The 19,700-nt window shown below is 34.5% G+C and overlaps 5 protein-coding genes across 6 annotated transcripts; 2 read left to right on the forward strand and 3 right to left on the reverse strand.

The window, feature by feature from the left end:
- The first annotated feature begins 1,926 nt into the window (after nucleotides 1–1,926).
- Nucleotides 1,927–5,365, forward strand: LOC107492492 (dol-P-Man:Man(5)GlcNAc(2)-PP-Dol alpha-1,3-mannosyltransferase). Its single transcript, XM_016113522.3, has 12 exons — nucleotides 1,927–2,231; nucleotides 2,319–2,491; nucleotides 2,748–2,816; nucleotides 3,032–3,189; nucleotides 3,266–3,332; nucleotides 3,432–3,485; nucleotides 3,742–3,830; nucleotides 3,958–4,074; nucleotides 4,352–4,488; nucleotides 4,578–4,656; nucleotides 4,838–4,894; nucleotides 4,985–5,365. Exons 1-12 carry the CDS (start codon nucleotides 2,039–2,041, stop codon nucleotides 5,151–5,153), a joined length of 1,362 nt encoding a protein of 453 aa, XP_015969008.1. The 5' UTR covers nucleotides 1,927–2,038; the 3' UTR covers nucleotides 5,154–5,365.
- A 768-nt stretch (nucleotides 5,366–6,133) lies between these two features.
- LOC107492496 (heat shock factor-binding protein) lies at nucleotides 6,134–8,238 on the forward strand. The gene is made up of 5 exons (XM_016113528.3): nucleotides 6,134–6,292; nucleotides 6,648–6,701; nucleotides 7,141–7,164; nucleotides 7,247–7,289; nucleotides 7,847–8,238. The coding sequence occupies exons 1-5, from the start codon at nucleotides 6,290–6,292 to the stop codon at nucleotides 7,975–7,977; spliced, it is 255 nt and encodes an 84-aa protein (XP_015969014.1). The 5' UTR covers nucleotides 6,134–6,289; the 3' UTR covers nucleotides 7,978–8,238.
- Nucleotides 8,239–9,571: 1,333 nt separating this feature from the next.
- On the reverse strand, nucleotides 9,572–10,155 carry LOC107492495 (rapid alkalinization factor). The gene has a single exon (XM_016113527.3). The coding sequence runs from the start codon at nucleotides 10,098–10,100 to the stop codon at nucleotides 9,744–9,746; it is 357 nt and encodes a 118-aa protein (XP_015969013.1). The 5' UTR covers nucleotides 10,101–10,155; the 3' UTR covers nucleotides 9,572–9,743.
- Nucleotides 10,156–11,491: 1,336 nt separating this feature from the next.
- LOC107492493 (protein LOW PSII ACCUMULATION 1, chloroplastic) lies at nucleotides 11,492–14,642 on the reverse strand. Of its 2 annotated transcripts, XM_016113524.3 has the most exons (9): nucleotides 14,253–14,629; nucleotides 14,031–14,134; nucleotides 13,554–13,689; nucleotides 13,230–13,461; nucleotides 12,888–13,045; nucleotides 12,574–12,774; nucleotides 12,385–12,485; nucleotides 12,187–12,283; nucleotides 11,492–11,742 (listed from the first exon to the last, which is right to left on the reverse strand). In XM_016113524.3, exons 1-9 carry the CDS (start codon nucleotides 14,502–14,504, stop codon nucleotides 11,668–11,670), a joined length of 1,356 nt encoding a protein of 451 aa, XP_015969010.1. In that variant the 5' UTR covers nucleotides 14,505–14,629; the 3' UTR covers nucleotides 11,492–11,667. The 2 variants fall into 2 exon arrangements, 1 of the variants encoding a protein (XP_015969010.1); XR_001592773.3 differs by lacking the exon at nucleotides 11,492–11,742 and having other exon boundaries at nucleotides 12,188–12,283; nucleotides 12,385–12,481; nucleotides 14,253–14,642.
- Nucleotides 14,643–16,185: 1,543 nt separating this feature from the next.
- Nucleotides 16,186–17,985, reverse strand: LOC107492494 (bifunctional protein FolD 2). The gene is made up of 5 exons (XM_016113526.3): nucleotides 17,763–17,985; nucleotides 17,485–17,668; nucleotides 17,248–17,405; nucleotides 16,768–16,980; nucleotides 16,186–16,603 (listed from the first exon to the last, which is right to left on the reverse strand). Exons 1-5 carry the CDS (start codon nucleotides 17,853–17,855, stop codon nucleotides 16,367–16,369), a joined length of 885 nt encoding a protein of 294 aa, XP_015969012.1. The 5' UTR covers nucleotides 17,856–17,985; the 3' UTR covers nucleotides 16,186–16,366.
- Between the last annotated feature and the right edge of the window lie 1,715 nt (nucleotides 17,986–19,700).

A 19,700-nucleotide genomic window follows, 5' to 3' on the forward strand; every position in this document is an offset into this window, starting at 1 on the left:
GATAAAAATTATTCATTTTATTTTTTATTTTTTATTTTCGTGGTACAATATAATTTATGTGGATGTTTTTTATTAGTTTTAAAATGAAAATACTGACATGATGTATCAGGTTAAGAAATAAACAGAAAACTAATTATACTTGAGAATTATCTATTTAATTTTATAATAAATGATTTTAAATTTAAATAATTTATTAATTAATTTATATTTATTATACTATATATTTAATAATTTATTAAAAAATATTAATATAATAAATAAAAATTTAAAAAGCTATTATTTAAAAAATAGAAATAAATAAATTTAGTATGTTTTATTTAGAGTTAATGAAAAAATATCCACAAAAATTATATTGTGTTATAAAAATAGAAGACAAGAATTAAAGTAGATGGTTTTTATTTTGAATGACTGTGTTATTATTCTGATCGTAGTTCTCTTTTACTTTTTTTAATATAATGATACTATAGTCAATTCAATAGAAAATAGAAACCTTGACCAATGCTTAGCAAAACCTATTTTTAATTTATGTGTAAAGCGCCAGGATTTTGTTTCTGTCTTGTGTATCTGTAGTTGACAATATTCCATGTAGGGATTCGTACAGAATATTTTTTTATTTTATGGGTTGGTAGAATATCTTTTACTTAAAAAATACGATTATTGTGTTTAATTGCCAAACTAATTAATTGTTTAAACTAGTACTTTGTTCAGACTTTAGAGTGTCGGTTTTAAAAGATTTTATCTTATGATTATTATCAGGCGATTAAAAAATTTTCAGCAAAGTTCTAAGTAAAATAAAGAATGCAGTATCTTCTTTAGAAAATTATCTACCATAAAAGGTGTTCATATCCTGGTTCAAGGCAAAGGTCCAGGTCCAATTAAAAGGCCTGATCCAAAGGATTAAAGCCTAGCTAAGCGCCGCCTTTCACATAAGAAGTCGGTGCCACTCACGACTTGGTCTGAAGAGGTCGGATGTGAGATTAGCTGGCAGATCAACACTCATTCAAATGAGTAACCGTCCCTAAAATCTCTCTAACCGCCTCATAAAGCCATATCTTAACCTCCCCAAGATAATAGGGACGGTTACCACCCTAAAGATACGGCACTACACCAACGGTAGTTATTGGCTCATCTCTATAAATACACTGACACTCCCTCAGGTATCTCTAAGTCCAATACTCTCTAAGACCTGCTCACACTCTTGCTAACTTAGGCATCGGAGTGTCTTTGCAGGTACCACCCCCCATTCACGCGCGAGCACAAGTCGGACGGAGCCTCCCGAGTTGCGGACCTTTCCGGAGTTCTCCTCCATCATACACTTGGGCCGCCAAACGCCATCCGTCGTATTAATCTAAAATTAAATTGATTATAATAATTTTTTTGTCAGATAATAAAAAAATATTAAAAAGTTATCGTAATTTATTATTTTTATCATATTTTTGTTATTAATCTAATTTTCTTTAAGCGGAAGTATAAAGAGCCAATAGAGTATCTGTACAATTTATACAATAGGATTTAGAATGTTCGATTCGGATAACAGATCCTGGTACCCGGATAGTTATTCTGGACAGTATGAGTGTATTGTGTTTGAGAAATTAGTAGCATTTTATCCTAGATGTTCATTTTTTAACTCATATTGAGCTAAATAAATAGTCTATTATGCATATTGTACAAATACTTTATTGACTCGCTAGCGAAAATTTTTTTTTTAATCTACAAATTTAATAACATATTTTTAATTTTAAATATTTATGACTAAGGATAAAAAAAGTAATAAATTATGAAGTTATAATATTCATCTTAATAAGTTTTTTTTGGTATGCAATAAAATTTGTTTCTGTTAAGGTGCACCACTGCACCGGGCCTTTGCAATAGTTAAGACTCAAGAGTTAAGACCAAAGTGAGAGTTATAGTGAAGGTGGGCCTTTCAAGCTTCAACCCAGATTATTTTGTTGACCAAAAAGTAAAAGAAAAAAAAAACGATGACAGAAAGTCCGAAAGCGTTTCCGTTTGTTAATGATCGGAGACGGAGTGGTGGAAAATGGAAATAGGAGGAGGAAGAAAACTGAAGAGCACAGAAACCATGGCTGTTCAATCGGTGACGCGCTCCGCACCACCGCCCAGAAACAGATCAAAACCCATCACTTTTCTCCAAAACCCCAAAATACCCTTCGCAGCTTCTCTTCTCTTCGCCGATGCCGTCCTCGTCGCTCTCATAATCGCATTCGTCCCCTGTAAGTTTGAACCAAAACCAGAATTCAAAACAATATGATGAAACGGTTCCTGATTTGATCTTTGTTGTTGAATTTTGATTATTTCAGATACGAAGATAGATTGGGATGCTTATATGTCACAGGTGACTGGGTTTCTGAAAGGGGAGAGAGATTACGGAAACCTGAAAGGTGACACTGGCCCTCTTGTTTACCCTGCTGGCTTCCTTTACATTTATTCTGCATTTCAGTATCTTACTGCTGGAGAAGTTTACCCTGCTCAGGTCACTATCTTTCTCATTCATTCATTCATTTCATTTCAAGGATTATTGTAACTTATATTTAGTTGAAATTTGGAATTGCCTTTGCTGGTGCAGCACTCTATTTATAATACTAATATACTAGTCATGTGGTGTGATGTTTTATTGAAAATATTCACAATTGAAGAGTACTCAGTGTGGTTCAATGACTGGTGAATTCATGGGAGTAATAATACTTGATATTGTGGCTTATTGCTTGTTTCTCTTTCTGTTACTGCAGATTTTGTTTGGAATCTTGTATATCATTAATCTGGCAATCATTCTCTTAATCTATGTGAAGACTGATGTGGTAAGGGAACCTCCATTATGCCTGTTCGGATGTGCTTCTTCATACTCTTTTTCACACGGCCTTCATTCAACTAATTGTATAAGTCATACGTACCACAAAGAAACAAGAAATACATTTTGGAGCCCTAAAGGATCTTAATTTCTGATCTTTCTCCAACCCTTACTTTCTGATTTGTTATTGGTCTTAATTCACACTGTTTTGAAATTCTTTGACAGCTTCCATGGTGGGCCCTTTGTTTACTTTCTCTATCTAAAAGAGTGCATTCTATCTTCGTGCTTCGTCTCTTCAATGATTGTGTGGCCATGATGTTTCTTCATGCTGCTTTACTCTTACTCATGCACAGAAGGTGGAATCTAGGTTTGATTGTGTTCAGGTAATTGTGCTCTCTCTCTAAAATCATCTTTCTATAAGGTCAAAGTGTTTACAAGACTTATCTAATTATTTGTTAGTGTTGCTGTTTCGGTAAAGATGAATGTGCTTCTCTATGCTCCGCCTTTACTACTCCTCATGCTAAAGGTACAGATAATATTGACAGTTGAGCATGTTGTATTTATTATCTGCTTGAAATTGTCCCAAATGCGCTCATATAATCTCCTTTACTCCAAATATTTGCAGTCTATGGATATCATCGGGGTGTTTTGGGCATTAGCTGGTGCAGCACTGGTTCAGGTCCATACCTTTTTCCTTGAAAACAGTTGTTAAATGTTAACCCTTTTTCATGATATTCTTGTTACTTTATTCAAAATGCTTTACAATGCGATCAAATATCGTGATGATCAATTCTTGGTGTATTTCTTAAATATTCTTTCCACATTGTTAGGTGAGTTGGTCATATTAGGCTTCAAGAACAATTTTTTCTCAAGAGTAAGCACTGGCCAGGTTTGCTGTCATTGATTAACTACTCTACGGTAAAATACTCCTACAGATATTATTGGGGCTTCCTTTCCTAGTTTCACACCCAGTTGCATACATATCAAGTGCCTTCAATCTTGGCCGTGTCTTCATCCATTTCTGGTACTTGTGCTCTTAGTTTGTATTTTGATGTATCCCTCCCCCCTCTCCCCCCCTCTCTCTCTAATCTTTTTAATAGTTTCTATTATGTGTTCTGATATATTAATATTATTTACTTATATGTCATCAGGTCTGTCAACTTCAAATTCATCCCTGAACCAGTATTTGTGTCCAAGGGATTTGCAATCTTTTTGTTGGCTGCTCACCTCATATTACTTGCTTTGTTTGCGCATTATAGATGGTGCAAGTAGGTAAAAATGTTTATTTATTTATTTGTCCTTAAATTCTATCCCGAAAGGATTGTTGCAAAAGTTTTCTTAATTATTATAATCAAATTAATACGATTGACCAGAAGTCTTGATGCATCAGATAGCTTGAACATGATAACGATTTAATAATGACCATCCATTGACTTGCATTATGAACGTTTTTGTCATGATAGTGATATGTAGGATTCTGCTGTACGCTTGATTGAGATATTGTGCAGCTGGATTTTTTATGTTTACTTATTTAATTGCCCACAGACATGAAGGAGGGCTTCTCAACTTTCTGCATTCCAGAATTGTCTCTATGAAGCTGAGGTTTGCACTTTTCTTTTCCTCTGCTTCTCCAAAGTTTGGCAAGAGTAGTTCATCAAGCATCAAGATCCTCACTAAAGAACGTGAGTAAACATTTTCATTCAGGATTTAAGTGGATAATAGTACTTCCACTTTTTGTGACAAGTTATACTGAATCTTGCCTTTTAATCAGATATTGTGACAACTATGTTTGTTGGGAATTTCATTGGCATTGTATGTGCTCGGTCATTGCATTATCAGTTCTATTCGTGGTAAGTCTGCTGGGATTTGTAATTATTGCTATTACTATCCTTAGATGAATAAGTTTCTTGGTTTAACTATGCTTCTGTGCAGTTGTGTAAACCAACTCTATTGCCAGCTACTTATTCTGTTACATTTTAAGAAAGTAACAAGTGCAATGGGACTAAATCTTGTAATTTGGCTATTGTACAGGTACTTCTATAGCTTACCGTACTTGTTGTGGAGAACACAATACCCAACCTTGCTGCGGTAGGTTAATCCACGTTCCTTGCTTTACTTTCAATTTTCATGGCTTTTTCTCTTTCCATTAAAGATCCATATATCTGTATTATCGATCAGCTTGATTTTATTCGTCGGAGTGGAGGTCTGCTGGAATATCTTCCCTTCGAATAATCTCTCTTCAGCTCTGCTTTTGTGCCTTCACTTAGTTATTCTGTGGGGTTTGTGGTCTGCTCCACCGGAGTATCCTTATGCACAAGATAAACCTTCCTCTCGCAAACACAAATAGTTCAAAGGTTCTTCAACGGATGAATTGGATAAATGAGTTTCCCCTTTGATGTAAATTTTTGTGTTGTATCTTCAGGCAACATAGGAATGGCAATCGCTTTAGATCTTGACTGTCACATTTTGACAAGTTTTCTGCTTTATGTTTTCTTTACCTTGTAACTTACTGTGAAGTTTTGCAGGGATATTTATTATTTAGTGATGGTTTGTGTTGCATACTTGCATGTCTTAAAAGGAGTGTTGCCATTCATAACCCAAAAATAAAGAGTAGTATCTTAGCTACTGGATTAATAGCACTTGTTAACCCGTTTGTTTCATTTATTAAATATATACAATAACAAATCTGATATTAGTTGATAATAGTATAATACTTAATAGTAATGTGCTTTCAGTAAATTATTTTAGCTTTAAGTTTTAGAAATAATAAAAAAAATTATAAATATACTTGTATGGTAGAAGTGCAACTGCATCGTAAGGGACAATCTTATTTTCTTCTATCTAATATTCTAATGTGTTTGTTTCTTTCCCTGATTATATTGATCGACCATGCAACCATGTGACATAATAAACCTTAAAAAAGAAGTGTATTTTTTTGTAACCACAAAAAAATGAAGTGCAAAAATTGAAAAATGTCATAATTAACCATTAACCAACAGCAGTCAGCACTGCCATGACATGAGCTATTCAAATTTGAATATGAAAAAATAAATAAAAGAATAAAATTGAACGGAATGCCGCTCAATGCTCTTCAATTTTGCCTATGTCAAATGACGAGAATACCCATCGATACTTCATTTGAAAATTTGAAAGATCATGCAGCACAGTTTTTATTTTATTTATCATTTTTTTCATAAATAGTTTGATCTCTAACTCTATATTATTATTATTATTATTATTATTATTATTATTATTATTATAAGAGTATTTTCAGTTAATTTACACGTAAAGAAAAGAAGCCAAACCAATGAAAGGTCAATATTGTAATTGCAGAGGAACACATCGAACCCAACGGGACTAAAAATACAGAGGAGTGAGTTCGTGAGAGAGGGGATTGCAATCGCAATTTTTTTTCGGTTTCAAAAATATTGGAAAAGAAAGAGTCGCCGTTTTGTAGGTGGATCTGCTGCGTTCATCATCATCATGGTTAGTCTCTCTCTCTCTTCTTCTTTTCCTTTCATTTTCATCATCCTTTCTCATTTGCGGATCTTAATTTCAAATTTCGACCCTATTAGGGTTTCTGAAACTCGATTCCCTAAAGCGCTCATCAATGTGCCTCTTAATTATGCCTCTTCGATTCAGAATCCTTTTCCTACGTTTACCGAACCACAGATTTACCCCCCAAATTGGACGTCGCATGATTGAGAATCCTCTTTGATTGTGTTCCCGTTGATGCTACCTATTTTAGATTCATTTCATGTTTTAAGGTTTTCAATACCTAGAATTTGCATTGTTGCCTTCGTTCTGTTTCGATTGGCTTTGTGACGTTTTGTAATTGCAGGACGGACAAGATTCGGAAGACCCAAAGCAAAGCACTGCTGATATGACAGTTTTTGTAAGTTGTTAAGCTTTTTCTCTATCAAGAAGAATTAATGGCTTTGCTCATCTATTGCATGTTCTCACATTTTAATAAATTATTTACTGATTGTTGATTATGAGTTATCCTCTGCATCCCAATGTTCATGATGAGAGTGGGAATATACAAATTTGCTTTGCATTATAATAGCATTTGAGAACATTTTAGCTTACTATTTTACATCTTGAGCTACTTATTTTTAATATTTGGTTTTCATTACTGCCTTCTGCTACTTACATTTACCTATGCTGGTAATGGTTGGTGTGCCATGTTCCATTATGAGAGTGGAAACGTGTAGAGTATTGTCCTAGATTGTAACGTTTGGAATGGGATTATAGTTTAATGAGTTAAATTGCTGCTGTCATTCTCTTGAATGTAATCAGTTTTGACCAATGTCATTCCTTCTATCCTTTTCCAGGTGCAAAATCTTCTTCAGCAGATGGTGAGATGTATATAAGAGCTGCATTGCTGATTTGCTGAATTTCAATATATTTCACTTTTGCTAATAAGAATTTTGTTTGCAGCAAAATAGATTCCAGACAATGTCTGACTCCATCGTCACAAAGAATATCCTTTTAAATTTGGTTCTTGTGTGTTTAAATAATTGAATTTTTTGTGCTTTGAAAACTTGAGTTATTATTTGCATCTCAGCATCAAGTCTGCAAACACCCATGTTATAGAATAGGTTAGAAAAAACAGACATGTTGGTGTGCAACTGCGCATGCATAGCTGAATGAATAATTAATTATTTCCATGCATAGTTAAATCTTAGGGGTCATTTTCCCTTTAAAGAAAATGGAAAATGCTATTTGTACACCAAAATCAACCACTAAAATCAGCCAGCTGTGTGGTTTAATTTATTTTCAATATTTATTTATATTCTAGCATATATTTTATACTGGTGGCTGATTTTTGGTGTACACGAAGCATAACCCAAAGAAAATACATCCTTACCGTGGTTGTGCATTTGCAAATTGTTCCCCAATGCATTGTAAGGTTTTGTACTTCTGTATCTGCAGTGTCATGTTGGCACAGGTGGAAACTGATGCCAATTCTTACATGGGTATTGTTGATTTATTCAAATTGAGTTGCTGAAATAGTTGATTTCCTTGACTTCATTGCACTTGATGAGATGGGAAACCGTATAAATGAGTTGGAGCAAAGCATCAATGACCTAAGGGCAGAGATGGGAGTGGAGAACTCGCCTGCAGGAGGTACCAAACCAGAAGATTCCAAAGAGGAGGGTTCAGCTTAAGTGTCATTTTCGTGTTTCAACTGCCTTATATTCTTGTGTCGTATACATCAGGATTTTAGTACTGTTGGTTCTGTGTTTATCAGTGGTTCAGAATTCATATATTTGCTATGTACCTATGAGTGCACTTTCTCCTTTGTAGTTAAACAAAATATCGTACTGTTCTTTTATTAAAAAAAAAGAGTACTGATGACTAATTGTTTGCCATTTCGACATGGGATATGATCATGTGTTATTTGATGAGGATATTATTAGCTATTGATTTACATTGCGAATATTGTGATTACTTTGCTATCCTTCGCACCTGCTCTGCATAATTTCTACGTATCAGTTTTCAGATTTAATCAAACCTTGTTTTCATTGGCAAAATGGGTTACAATAGAATCAGAAATGAATGGAATGGAATGGAGTGGAAGATGAAATAAATTAGAGATGGAATGTTCACTTTTTTAATTATAATATTCTCTATTATTTGTTTTTCATTGTAATAATGACAAATCCATCCTTAAATATACAAATGAGAGTAGATTTTGTATTCGATTTCACTGTACTGTACTGTGTCTGTAATGTAATATTGTGGTTATCTAAAGTCTAAACTTTGGGGAGCAATCCATTATCCATGTTGGGGAATCTTGGACCTTAATATAATATTAGGAACCATAGCATCTCCCATATGTTTCCTGGGAAAGAAGAATGAATCTTGGTGCGCTATCCAATTTCACATCTACTTAATCTCACGGTGTACGCAGATCGGATCGGATACGGTCGAAAATTCAATCCAATCCGCACAATTCTCATCAGATCGGATATGATATCCGCATTTTTTAAGTGTCTTTGCGGATCGGATCGGATATCGGGTATATCCGCATAATTGAACATTCTCTGTTTAATCATATTTCTAAGTAAAAGAAATTCAATAAAAATATTTCTTTTACACTTTTAAACCTATTTATTCCTAAAACATATATATATATATATTTTAATTATTATTGTGCGAATCCGCGGATGTAGAGCTGATATCCGCAATCCGATACGATCAGACTGCGGATCGGATGCGGATATCTATCACAGATTTGCGGATACGATCCATGAACACCCTCGAACTTGTTCACTTTTCAATTGGCACATAATCCCATATGTATATCAAGTTATCAGCAGAGGCTTTAGACTCGCATTCCAACGGAATCATTGAAAAATATTAGTAGCATGGAAAGTGGTTTTAACCCAAATAAATCTGTTACTAGTGATTAATTTCAACACCTTTTTCTGTTTGTCTTATTTTCTTCCGAACAGCAAGCAATGATAGAAGAGTTGAGTTAGATACGTGTGTGAAAAATAGTATTATCCGCACGTGGGCTTTGAAGAAGCAGCGAGGAAACTAAGATCATTGACAGAGGTAACAAAAATAAGTGTTAAGTACTACTCTTTAACTCATTTCATTTGACTATTTTTGACTTGCACTTCCCTATGCTTGCTTAGATGCATGTACATGCATAAATAAATATAGATTTTGAGATTTGCAATTCTGCATTTAAAACAATATAAATTTTTACTAGTAAACTCATTATATAAAATTGTTAAATCAGGAAAGCAAAAATATTATATGTAGATATATCATTCATGTTTCCATGGAAATCTCCGGTGGAAATTTTATCAAATGAAAAAGCACAAACATATTAAAACAGAACAAGCCTGATAATGATAAGTACATATAGGAATAACATAAGAAACTTGATGGTGAGTCCATAAGAAGATGCAAGAAATTGGTGCTAACTATTGCGGCAACGAGTGATGGTGGCGCAACCACGGGTATAAGGATTAGCCTCTGCACCTGGCTTGCAGTTGTAGTAGGAAGCACCTCTTTGAGAGCATGGTACCGTGTTCCGCTGCAGCGCTTGATAGCTTATGTACTGCGACGTTGCTAGAATGCGCCTGTGCGATGATGAAAACTCCATCCCCACCAACTCACCCTCTTCCATGCACTCTTCTATGGAGCCTTGGCAACTTCTTGCTCTCATTGCCACCAACCTTAGGCGATGGTCGCCTACGGCGGTTGCCTTAGGCAGAGACATGGACATCACTACCGTGAACATAAACAAGGTTAGGAGGACAAAGGCACTTGCCATTGCTTATGCTTAAGAGTTACAAATATGGTGCTATTATTCTTCTCTCAACTTTCTACATTGTTTCCATTTTATACAAGTTTCTTACTTGGAGAGTGTGAGTGGGAACTTAACTTGTTTAATAAGCATTTCAATTTGATAAACATGGACAATTATATATATATTAATGGATTTAAAAAATATATATCTAATTCTTTGGTTTATTTTCTCAACCTTAAGAGTTACTAATAATAATATGGTAACAAAATCGGCATGAATTCAAGTGGCCAGCTTACTCGTCCGTTTAAACAAGTATTTGAGATTCGAATTACGTCTTGTGTATGCAGCAATTCATTGGTCGGCGCGGACCCTTGAATGGAGTTCTGATTCATAGCGGATTAGTTCTTAACTTGCCGGATTAGGAGATACACAAAATTTCAACAGACAACAACCACCTAAAAGAAAAACAAGAACCTATCAGTATCATAGCTTACAAGGTGTTGTAATGTTCAAGTTCAAATGTGTTCCAATTGCAGTGAAGAAAGTTGGGTAGACGATAAAATGGATAGCCTTCAAAACCTACCAAGAAAACGATATAAATAATGAGTTAGGGAGAATGGATGATACGGGGTTTACATTCAAAGCATTAACTTCATTTTCTTGCTCTCAATTCAAACCATTAACTACTTAAACGCTAATAATGTATTCGGCCTGTGTGTGAATCACGCAGAATTCTAATTCAAACAAAATGAATGTTGGCTTTGAAATCAGATTTGCCACGTGAGGCGACCACAAATCTTTTAACCGCAAAATTCGGTTGGATAAGTATCAATGAGAAACTGATCCTGGAGAGTGGAAGTCAAGTTCCTTCATTCATACTGCACTTATGGCTTCAATGTACTCACGAAATTATAAGTAAACAATTAAAAGGATTAATCATACACAAGTGTGACCAAAGAATATTTGATTCAATGGTTAATGATGTGTCTACTTGCTTAAATAATTTTTTAACATGCAAAAACTGGCCAGTGGCCACCATTATCAGTTCTAGAATGTGATTAGCTTAATACTAAAACTATTAACAGTTAACAGTTGGACTGGGAAAATTATAAACCTTCTTAAGAAATCGTTGCCATTATATAGTCTTATCTCAAATAAGAAAAGTGAAAAAAATAGTAAAAGAAAAAGAAAAAAAATGGCCAGAGTTGCATTATTGATAAGCATGATAAATAGAATATTGTACTGGCTTACACATTATTCATCCCATTCCCATGGGCCATATCCATTGCATAATGGATGATTATGCACCCATTAACCTTTGATTATGGATCTATATATAGACCAAACTGCTAGGTGATGATTATAACCAAGAATTTATGTAGCACAAAAATAGACTTGGGTTAAGTACAATTAAGTTTGTTGCCAAGGTACAGTTTTTATTTTTCCATTCATAATAAGTCTCAGTTGTAACACTTTGCAACTGTCAGTAATGATCGTGAAGGAATGATGTACACATAAATATTTCTGTAAGACATAAATAAATACTTGCACTCTAGAAATTCTGTAACAAAAGTATGCCATGTAAAATTTCTCATCTTTCCAGCTTGCTCAAAAATGCTTCCATTTCTGGTAGCTCCTTCACAATTTGCTGCCAGTCAGGCATTCCCTGCAAATTCAGTAGAAAATTTGTTGGTATGTAACTGATAGTGGCATAGCATTAAAAGGAGTATATGTTATATTCAATCAGGGAAAAAATAAAAAATAATAATAACCCTTAATGCAATTCTTCTAGCTAGTCAAATGATAAATTTCGTGATTGCTGCAACTAAGATGACAAAAGAATTGAAACCAGTATTACAACCATTTCTTAATGATCATCAAGCTTTTCAAATAAGCCATCACAGATTGAAACAAATCCAAAACAATGGACTGATTCTTACAGTATTTTACAAATGTGATTCCTCTCATGCATCTTATGCTTGTGTAAAACCTGCTTTTGACTAAAGTCATATTATGATGCTCATAGTTTTGTTGACATTTGGCAAGTTAATAAAGATCACATCATCAAGTAAGGGAAAGCAAATGAAGTTTTCTCTGAAATGGCACTTACTTTCCCCGATCTTCGAATCCTCCCATCTAAGCGCATTATTATGTACACGTCTTCGCCAACAGTAACTCCTTCAGATTTCTGCTGATCTCTTATCCACCTACATAAGTTATCATGCACCTATTAGCAACTACTCTTTTTCCTCCCGAAATAAATGGAGAAAATTTATTACAAAAGCTGGTAAAGATAAGAGAATATTACTGTTCCCATTCTGCTTGCGATACAACTTCAGCCTTGAACCTGATTTCTGCTTTCAACTTTGATTTTGAAGCTATGGACTGTGTTCGCTTATCAAAATCTTCCTAACATAGCTTTATGGGTTATTGCCATCAAACAATACTTTTAGATGAAGAGAAAGATCCGTGAAGGCAAAGGTGATGTGAATCTTACCCCAATGGACGGAAGAGCTTCAGCAGCCTTTTGTGGACGACCAAAACCTTTCTTCTCAATTTTTGTTTTTGTTTTGGTTTCCCTACCTTCTCCCCATATGACAGGAACTAACAGGACACCACGTCTAACGAGCTCAGTGCGAAATCGTTCTGCTCTTTGCAAAGCCAAAGATACTGTTTCTTTTTTCCCAGCTAATATAACCTACAACCCAAGCTTCAGTTAAAGCATAGACTTTATGTTAAAAGGAAGGGGAAAAATATCAAACAGATAAAGTGTGTGTGTGTTTTGAAGTGAGATTGAACATAGATACTCACCGGCCTAACTGTGTCCCGTAGCTGAACAAGTTCAACTACACGATTAGTTGTTAAGCGCAAAGGCAGCCTTGATAGTGTCTCATCTCGAGATATTTGTTCAATCTGCTCCTCCTCCTTTTTATTGTCCCAAAAAAATAATGCCACAAAAGCAACAATGCCTGCACATTGCTGATTCTGGTGCTCAGTCATTAAATGAAGGTAAAATTCACTTGCACAATGCAGTCACAATTTTTGTAAGTTAAAAAAATAGGACTTGCAAAAGCGTGAACTAACATTTTAACTATCCCAAATTGAACATTTATTTTCAGTATTTTTAACAAAGTTAAGTAGTTCTATATTCACCTCCAATGTTAATGGCAGCATTCCCTGCAGTTTCCAGTAGATCAGGAGCACCATCACCACCTTGAATTGCACGGATTAGCCTGGGTAGAGTGAAGAACAATGATATTCCTGCAGCTGCTGTGAATGCCACATAAAAAAACCTCCTAACCCCACGAAATGGTGCCTGAACTTCACTAATAAGTTTTAGATCTCTCCGGAAACTGTTGCCAATATCTTCCCCACCTATCCTGGCCTGGTTGCATGGCAACAAGAGTGAAGGTCATAAATTCCTTTCAAAATTTTGCAACCTGGCATTGTAAAGTTGTTGAGAACTAATTAAGAAACCTCTTCTTGTAGTTCTTTGAACTCAGGCAAAGCTCTAAAAGAGGCCAAGTCTGGATCATTGAGAATTGTACCAAATTTTAGGTTGTATTCCCTCAAAGCAATACGGAGACTATCGGCAGCTTTCTTTCCTTCCCCTCTTTGTAACCAAACAACAACCATTAAAAGTAAAGTTAATCTCCCCAACTTCAACAGTGACAGCATCATAAATATAGAATAGAACTATACCCTAACCACTGGCCCTATGTAAATCAATTGAATTTTTCCATATCATTGAATAAATATAACAGAAAGTGCTAGGAACTGGATAAATTAGTCACTTTAGAGATACCAACATGTTCGGTTGCCAGAAACTGTGAAAACTATTGAATAGTAGATTAATGCCTTACTACCTCACAATTCAATAATTCATGCAGTGAGTTAAATCTGAATTTATAAGAACTACTACAAAACACAAAATGGAATGCACAAGCAATTAACCTGTATGCGTGGCAGCAAGCTTTGTTGTAGAAAGCAGCTTGGGCCTCCACAGGATTGGGATTCAAGGTAAGCGCTGTTTCAAACTGGGCTAAAGCATCCTTAACCTAAGGAGTCCCAAGAAAAAGAAGTGAACTTTGGGGACCAAATACTTGGAGAACCAGAGGAAAAAAATAAATAAATCAACAACGAAGGGGATTAAGGAGGAAGTCCACGATAAAATACCCTTCCTTTGGAGAAGAGCTGAAGACCCAAATTGACGCAAGATTCAGCAGTTTGAGTTTCAGCTTCGGAAGAAGAAGAAGAAGAAGAAGAAGAAGAGGAGCATGAAATGACTGAAAATTGAATCTTTTTGAATGGGCGTATGAGGATGGAGCTGGTAAGGGGATTGCATGGCGTAGTTGGAATGCTCCACTTTGATTCAGAGGAACACAAAAACTGTTGCTGCACACCAACTCCAACTACAACTACAGCCATTGCTTTCTTTTCAATTCATCTCTACCTTCCTCTCTGTTATTCTGTTATCCAAATCACTCATAATCTCCACCCTCCGTATTTACTACTATTTCTCGAAATCGACGCTCAGGATTTCAAATTACAGTGCTCTTTTGTTCTCACTGCTACGACGTCGCTTCATCAGTAACGCACCTAATAAAACTCCATCATCACAATTCACAAATATGGCACGCCAATTACCATTACATTAGGGTATTGCAACTGGGTTTGTTACATTAAATATTGCAAAGATCATTTGCTTGCACAAGCTATAGATTCACTAGTACTATTTGAAGAGAATTCGTCCATCCAAAAATTAAATTGTTTATATTCGTCCAACCAAAAATTAAATTGTTTATTTAATTTGTATTGGTTGGTAGGGTGAATATAAGAGAAAGACTGTATAAATTAGGTGTTATTGGCTAAAATAATAACATGTGTATTTTATGTCTAAATCTGTGAGTAAAGTATCGTTTTGTCCTTAATGTTTGGGGTAAGTCTTAAAGTTGTCCCTAACGTTTCAATCGTCCTATTTAAGTCTCTAATGTTTCAAAATTGACTCAATGTTGTCCTACCGTTAGGAATCCGTTAACAGAATTGACGGCGGGACAAAATTAAGACGATTTTAAAACGTTAGGGATTTAAATAGAACAGAAACGTTGGGACAAAAATGATACATAGAAATAAATTTTAATTTTATTCCTCAATAATATCAATTTTTTACTATACATAGTATTTAATTATTTTTTAATCACATCTAAGTAAATTACACTTAATCATATTACTTTCATTTTAAATAAATTATTTTTTTATAATTTCACTCTTAAAGATTTTTAGTTATCATGAAATATTTGTAGAATGACTAGTATATAAATTCACAGAAAAAAAATAATATATATACAATAAAATATAAATTATACCTTTTGTCTCTAATGTATCAAAATTATTTAAAATTATAAAAAATAAATTTATTTTAAATAAAAGTAATGTGATTAAGTGTAATTTATTTAGATGTAATTAAAAATAATTAAGTATTATGTACAGTAAAAAATTAATATTATTGAAAGATAAAATTAAATTAAAATTTATTTTTATGTATCGTTTTTGTCCCTAACGTTTTCGTCCTATTAAACGTCCTATTTAAGTCCCTCAATTTTGTTTAACTTGTTCATTGGTTGTGCGCTCACCTAGAAGGTATGGTGTGCTTGATTGTTCGTTCTTGGAAGTATGGTTGTTCACTCTTGGAAGGATATGACCTATTATATATAGGCTCAAACAACACTATAAAACGAAAGCTGTGGTTGATTGGTTTTTTGTGGTCATTCGAATAATTTGACTAGAAAAAAATTTGACTAGAAAAAAATGATAGAATCTTCAAAAATCAATGTTCAAGTGTGATAGATATTATTTACAGATGTTTAACAAGTTACGAATAATGGATTGGTGGTGAATCCTGAGATGGCTAAGGGTTGTTATTTTTTGCATTATGAGTTTTTGTTTCTTTTTTTTTTTGTTCCACCTTGTTGTGGAGCTTTTTTAACTTACAAAAAAAAACTGTGGGTTCGATGCTTGTGATGTTAACAACCTTAAGTAGGAAATTCCACTAACAGAAACCCCGTGTGAATATCCCTAATACAACCAAGTGCAGGAGAAAAAGAAAGGATAAAAAAAACAAAACTCGTTTAAAAACCGAAACTTCCAGTTTGATACTATAGTACATCTATCCACCTAAGAAGGAGGGAAATCAAATAGTGGATAATATAACTGATTCTCAAAGAACTTCCACTAAAAGTGAACACCTTGTTTCTTATTGTTTTTTATTCAATTATACATCAAGAGGAATATCAGTGCTTCTTCTCAAAGCAGCGCTTGGCACCCTCGAGAGTATTATGCAGCAACATTGTGACAGTCATTGGACCAACACCACCAGGAACAGGAGTAATCCAACCAGCTACTTTAGATGCTTCCTCAAAATCTACGTCACCAACAAGCCTGTAACCAGACTTCTTCGTCGGGTCATCGACAGCATTTGTGCCGACATCGATCACTGCAGCTCCAGGCTTGATCCAACTTCCCTTGATCTGAAAATGCAAAGAATCATGGTGAACTCCACATCAAGAAGAAAGACTGAAATTAACAGTAACTAATTCATGAGAAACATGGTTCTGACTGAGCAACAAAAGTATCTGGGGCCAATATGTCATCCTGCAATGACTAAGAATAAAGAGAATGTTTGGTTAGTTACCATCATCGGCTGCCCTGCTGCGGCGATAACAATATCAGCTTCGCGTATGATACTTTCCGGTTGAGTTGTGCGAGAATGGACAATAGTAACCGTTGCATCTGCTTTCAAAAGCAGCAATGAAGCTGGTAATCCAACTATGTTGCTTCTACCAACCACCACTGCTTTCTTTCCCTTTATACTTACACCACTTCGCGATAAGAGTTCGATACATGCCTTTTTACAAGTAGCAAGTGTAAATGAATAAGAAGTATGACTTTAACATAGCATTTCACAGGCAAACTTGTATTCATACATTCTTGATCATCAAGATTAGTTAAGGAAACAAAAACTAGAGCAGAACATGAATTAATGTCTATCCAACATTTTTTCAATCTCTTTATATCCCATAGGCCGAGACACCGAGTTCATCACCACTGCAAACCAGCATAGGATAAAATCAACATTACAACTAAGCATGAAACTAAATTTCAGTTACACTACCTTGGGAGTGCAAGGAAGGAAGAGTGGATCTCTGTCTTTCATTGCAAGCTTTCCAATGTTGAGAGGATGGAAGCCATCCACATCCTTCTCAAGGCTGATTTCACTGAGAACTGTCTCTTCATTGATATGCTTTGGCAATGGAAGCTGAACCAATATACCTGATTGCATACATTTTTTGCCACAAACTGAGCTAAAAATAAAAGCTTGGAATTGTAACAAGTAATATAAATCTAATACCGTGAACATCAGGGTTAACATTGAGCTGGTGAACTTGCTTAATCAAATCGGATTCGGAAACTTGTTCGGGAAGGTCAATGTCGAAAGACTTAATCCCTAATTCAGCACACGCCTTTCTCTTCATTCGCACGTAACTCTGCGAGTCCTTCCTGTTCCCTACTATCACCACCGCCAACCCCGGAACCTGCAACAACACAATCGCATTACATCATTCTAATTCTCAATTTTCACTAGGTTAGATCGGGATTGGAATTGGGATCGGGATTGGGATTGATTACCTTGCCGTACTTTTGAGAGAGGGCGCGCACTTCCTCCGCGATCTCAGATCTGATAGTTTGTGCCACCGCCTTGCCGTCGATTACGGTGGCCATTTGATCGGTGAACCAACGCTGATTCGGACTCTGACTTGTAAGTGAATCTGAGCCTTACTCTCTTATCGCTTCTCACTTCTCTTTGGCAGTAACCACCTCTTGTCGGATTTTTTTTTCCTTTAATTTTTTTTTCCGTTATGAGCATTGAAAATTTGTGAATTTTATTATTGTTTTTATTTTAATTTATTGCGAATTAGCATTTATAAATGTTTATTCTTTATTTTAATTAGTTTGATTCGAATGAGCTTAGTGAAATACATGACTTCATAATTCGCAAAGTCAATTAACGATTAGGATCCTTAACAGCTCTATTTTACCAGGACATTATTCCTTAATCTCTCCTTTGATCATTTTAATTTCCGTTACTTGGTTCCGAATAAAGAATGTCAGAATAAAAGAGTTTTACTTTTTTACAAGCTTATGAAATTTTATGAAATAGTAATAGATTAAAGTAATCTAATTTTATTTTTATATATACAATTATTAAATATCATTACATACGAATGTAACATAGCACTACATAGTTACATGTATACATGAAGGTAGCAACTAGCAAGTTTTAACTGAAGAACTTGTGCATGGCTGCCATGTTCCATGTATGTGACAAATTTTAAATGAATTTTGTAGGTTTTTTTTATTTTTTTTTTTTGGTTTCTCAAAGTATTTTTCAACTCAGCGGACTAAGGACTAAATTTGATGGATTATATTTTCATGAATCATGTGTGAGTCCAAGACCCCAAAAACATTAACGTTCTAATAGGGTCTTCTCCATGGCAACTCCCCCTCCTCGAGCTGAGACGCCTCCCTTGCTTGGCCACATCCGCGGCGGCTGCCACCACCGACTCGCAATCCTGGTGGAGCTTCTCTCCTAGGGATATAGAGGACTCACTCGCCAAAGAGCCTTCCCCAGAGGCCTTTGTTTTCATTGTGGCTAGGCTGAGACTAAGAGAGGGAGGGTGAAGGGTGCAAGAGATATTAGTATTTAGTAGAAGTTTAAGAGAGGCTAGTGAGGACTATATATAGAAGTTGATTTTAAGGGTATGGCATCAAAATATTTTGTTTTCTTGGAACTTTTTTTTCTTATGTTCATGTGGGTGACAAGATTCCTAGTGTTTTTGGAAGACAGATGGAATCACATTTAACGACTAGAGTTTATAATATTCTTCCTACCTCTTTTACCCCCTAAAAAAATAGTAATAGTGATAACTAACTATTAAAAATAAAATGCAATGTAAGAAAAAAATATAGGATTATTATTTTGTTTTTGTGTGGTTTAAACATAAATCATCAATAAATAAATTCATATAATGTCTATTAAAATAATCTTTTTTTGTATGTAAATATTATGTAGTGATTAGGATAGTCTATTGTGAAGTAAAATTTTCCAGTTATAAAATAAAGTTCTCCAAAACTTTTTTCTTTCTTAATGATAAGAATTTCGAGTTTTTTCAGGTTAGCAATTATTCTTTTGTTTGATTTATGACCATTTGTTCTTTGTAAAAGCAAAAAGAGCTACTTTATTATATTCTTTTTTGTTTGTCTTGTATGCCATTTTTTTAAAAAAATATTCTTAATATATTTTACTCGTGATGGTTCATTTTTAAATTTTGGATAAAATACTGGTTTGTTTTTTAAGATTTTGATTATATTTTAATTTTATTCTTAACATTTAAAATGTTATATTATTGTCTTTAATGTTTTATTTATTTATTTACTCTTGTGGTGGTTGTTCACGTCTGCTGGTCAATGAGTTGCTGCACATTATTATTAACTTATTATATGAAATGAACTTTTTTTTTTACCTTTTTGTCTCTTTCTTTTTCAATGGCTTTTTTTTTTTTTGGG

The sequence above is a fragment of the Arachis duranensis genome, chromosome 6 (genome assembly GCF_000817695.3).
Source record: "Arachis duranensis cultivar V14167 chromosome 6, aradu.V14167.gnm2.J7QH, whole genome shotgun sequence".
NCBI lineage: Eukaryota > Viridiplantae > Streptophyta > Magnoliopsida > Fabales > Fabaceae > Arachis > Arachis duranensis.